At 57.2% G+C, this 3,631-nt stretch overlaps 1 protein-coding gene across 5 annotated transcripts in view; it reads right to left on the reverse strand.

Annotated features, from left to right (window-relative positions):
- SERPINB9 (serpin peptidase inhibitor, clade B (ovalbumin), member 9) overlaps positions 1-3,631 on the reverse strand; it is a 9,885-nt gene extending 6,254 nt beyond the window's left edge. For 2 of the 5 annotated variants that reach the window (XM_010853010.1, XM_010853007.1), the window contains exons 1-3: positions 3,324-3,631; positions 2,424-2,505; positions 1,518-1,702 (exon numbers count right to left, since the gene is read on the reverse strand). In XM_010853010.1, coding sequence (XP_010851312.1) covers positions 1,518-1,685 — 168 coding nt within the window. In that variant the 5' untranslated portion in view covers positions 1,686-1,702; positions 2,424-2,505; positions 3,324-3,631. Of the gene's footprint in view, positions 1-1,517; positions 1,703-2,423; positions 2,506-3,101; positions 3,206-3,249 lie in introns of those variants that run through there. The other 3 variants (XM_010853008.1, XM_010853006.1, XM_010853009.1) reach the window with 3 other exon arrangements.

Raw genomic sequence — 3,631 nt, forward strand, 5'->3', positions numbered from 1 at the left:
GGGCTGCAGTCCATGGGGTCGCTAAGAGTCGGACACGACTGAGCGACTTCACTTTCACTTTTCACTTTCATGCGTTGGAGAAGGAAATGGCAACCCACTCCAGTGTTCTTGCCTGGAGAATCCCAGGGACGGGGGAGCCTAGTGGGCTGCCGTCTCTGGGGTCGCACAGAGTCGAACACGACTGAAGCAACTTAGCAGCAGCGGAGAAGCAAGACGACACGGGAGAGGGGGAAGATACAGAAAGTAGAACAGAAATGGGTAAAAGAGTTGGCTTTTCTGTCTCAGTTGATCTCCCTTGTTTAAAGATACTAAAGATACTAAAGATGAGTAACAAGGAAAGAATGAAAGGACTGGAGAAATTCAGAGAAGGAGCTGCTTTAAAATCCTGCATCCTAAGGACAGTGTAAGTGTGCCTAAATGTAGGACAGCTTAACTCTAAAATTTACCAAAAAAAAAAGGAGAGATTCACATAAAGGCATTAAAATCCGAGGAGAAATGAGTATGAACAACGACAGTGGCAGAGACTGTGCTTCCAGAGTCTACCGGCGCCCAGAGCCCACAGCCCGCAGGCCGGGAGCCCTTCCCAAGACACGCCAGGCAGCCAGGCGGAGTTCGCACCCTGAGGGCCTGTGACCTCAGCACAGGAAGGCCAGGCCCACTCCACGTCACAGCAGACACACCACACACCAGCTCCCCCACGAAGCTGCTCTAGGGCTCATGGGCCCACCTACACACCATAAAGTTCCTCAGGAATAAAGAGTCACTCTCAACACCTCAACCTTCAGGCTCTCACACATGAGCTGGGAAATTATTACGACGAGTAATCGTTACCGTCCAGGGTTCTCAGAGTAATGGAGAGGCAGAGTGAAACAGAAAGGCGCCCGGCAGTGAGGGGGCCCGTGTGGACCGCAGGACCACACCGCCTTCTGGGCAACTCCTGCACATGTTCCTCTGTCTGCTCTAGACACTTCCCTGGGGACGGGACAGACTCGAGCGGATGTTTCTGAGTATCTGTTCATCTAGGCTAACTCACACCTAGGCATCTCTACAGGTAAAAAGCCCACGCCTTTGCACCTTCTTTGCACATTTCCGCTTATCCCCTGACTCAGCTGGAAAGCATGGTGGTATATCATTGACTTGAAATACCTATTAACCTACCCTTCTCACCAACGAACAGCTACAAGTTTTAGTACAAACATCAGTACTCTCAAACTGAGACAGAGCTCAGCTGCTGAGATCTCAAGCAATCATTATCATTTCCTAAGTAAAAATAAAAGTATTAAGACAAAAGTTTGATAGTCACATCCAGGCTATTAACTGGAGAAGGATTACCCAAGAAAAACCTTGGTGAAGGAGACCTCAGCTCCGGCCCCTGTGTCTGGGCAGCCCCAGCCCCTCCCAAGGCAGCACGCGTCTGCACCCCGTCCACCGCACCCTCCCACAGGCAGGCCTGGAGAAGGCAGTATGCAGCGGGCGAGCGGACAGGACACGGGAAAGAGTCCCCGCTCCCGGCTCACCTGGGCCATCTGGGCAGCGGTGTCCCCTTTGGCTCCCAGGAGGACCATGGCCAGGACCGAGGAGAGGCTCACAGGAGAAAAAATCACGTTTTCTGAAGGGCGGTGTTCACACAGGGCCTTTAAAAGGCGGAGGGTGAAGGTGCCATTTGCTTCACAGAGTGCGTCCATGAGGCCAGGTCTGGAGTCTGAGAGCGGAGAGAAAGATCCTCAGTAACTCTGAATGCCGCCCACCTCACACAGGACACTGTCCTTTCAGGGTGGAGTGCAAAATAGTCTATGGAGCAAGATCCGTGTACGGTGCTTTCTGTCCAAATAGCAAGTCCAAGGTTAAGGTCACGACGTGTGGTCCTGGCAGCAGGTCAAGCAGCTGAGAGCCTCGGGGAATGAACCCCAGTGGCTAACGGGGGCGCACACCCCCACACACACACTGCTGGGCTCCTGGGAGCAGTGAAGTCCAGTCCTTTCCCATCTGAGAAGGGGGAGGACAGGGCTAGAGAGGAGGAGGGGAGAGACCCCACGTGAGAGCCCTGTCGGCCCTCTGCCAGGTCCCCACAAAGCCCCGTGTATTCTTGCACATACTCCTGAGGAATCCCTGGGAGATGTTCAGTTATGAAGCAGACCAGGTCTCCCCATTTTCCAGCTGATAGCTGAGAAATGTTTGAGAAGCTGAACTGGAGCCAGACAGGCTGGAATCCGGGAGGAAATGGGCTGTGAAGCGAGGAATTTCCACCTACAGTGGCTGCTCCATCTGAGCCGGGCCTCGGGTCCTGATGGTCAGCAAGTGTCCCTGAACCCCAACCCAGCTCAGGGCGCCTGCTCTCTGCTTCCCAGCCCTCAGGGACCCTCGGACATGGGACATGGGGCCCAGACACTGTGCTTTTTTTAAATTTTCAGTTCTTTCTTTACCAGAAACAGGATTTGAAGGTTCCCTCCTTTCTTTCCTCAACAGCCACCAGCGGACACCGAGCCTGACATTGGAAACCAGGTCCTGAGGGACACAGGAGAGGAAAGGACGAAAGACAGGGGTTCAGGAGAGGACAGTCAGGGTGACGAGGTGCAGCCAGGGGGAGCACTGAGGCCGTGGGAGAGGCGGGGAGGTCAGAGGGGGTCAGGCAGGTGGGCGGGGTGGCCCCGGCCCACCTGAAACCGGACGTGGCACAGCCATCAGCCCCCAGCCCACCTGTGGCCATCCTTCCTTGGTAACAAGACCCTCACTCACACCACGGCTGGCCTCAGGCCCTGAGAGGGCCCCGTGTCCTCCCAGCCCGCTCCAGCCCCCCCACAACCACCACCAAGCCTCGCCTCCTGTCCCCTTAAAGCTCTCCAGCCAGGCTGGCCCTGACTCCGCATCTGGTCTGGCCCACATTCTCCCTGCTGCCGCTCGGAGCCTGAGAACAGGACTGTCCCCACTCCGCACCTCCCGCCACTGCGGCAGACGGAGGAGGTCCTGACCCCTCACTCCGGCTCTTGCCTGGCCCAGCCCTGGGGCTCAAACACACTCGACCGACACGGCTCATCCTCCCGCCAGACCCGAGAGCCCCTTGAGCCCCTCTGAGGCCCTGTGGCCTCTGCGAGCTCCGTTACCCAGCTCCCCATCCTTTAGCCAGGCAGTCCTTGAGCCCCTCTGAGGCCCTGTGGCCTCTGTGAGCTCCGTTACCCAGCTCCCCATCCTTTAACCAGGCAGTCACCCTTCTGCCTCCAGGTGGCAGCGTGGCGGCTTCTCAGTCCCCACCTTCTAGGCGTGCCCTGAGCCCGAGTCCCTGCTGGGGCTCCCCTTCAGCTCTCTCTCCAGCGGGAGGGGCTCACCTGCCTCCTCAGCTCCAGATGTTCACAGCTCCCAGCACAGAGTGACCCCTGGTCCAGGAGGCCCCGGGAACAAGGCCCGAAGGGCGGGGCCGCCTGCAAACCCGCCCCGCCCACAACTTCCAGGTTCAGCCCACTGCCCTGGGAGCTCCGGTTCTGCGCAGACCCAGGCCTCCGGGGTGTGGAGTTTTTTCAGTCTTTATTTCATGATCTGACTTTCAGCTCTAGAGAAGAAACAGAGTGGGTTTCTGGCAAGCGCACCCCAACAGGTCTGGGTAACCCGGAAGAGCACCATCTCCCACCACCACCAA

The sequence above is a fragment of the Bison bison genome, unplaced genomic scaffold, assembly GCF_000754665.1.
Source record: "Bison bison bison isolate TAMUID 2011002044 unplaced genomic scaffold, Bison_UMD1.0 scf7180017864321, whole genome shotgun sequence".
NCBI lineage: Eukaryota > Metazoa > Chordata > Mammalia > Artiodactyla > Bovidae > Bison > Bison bison.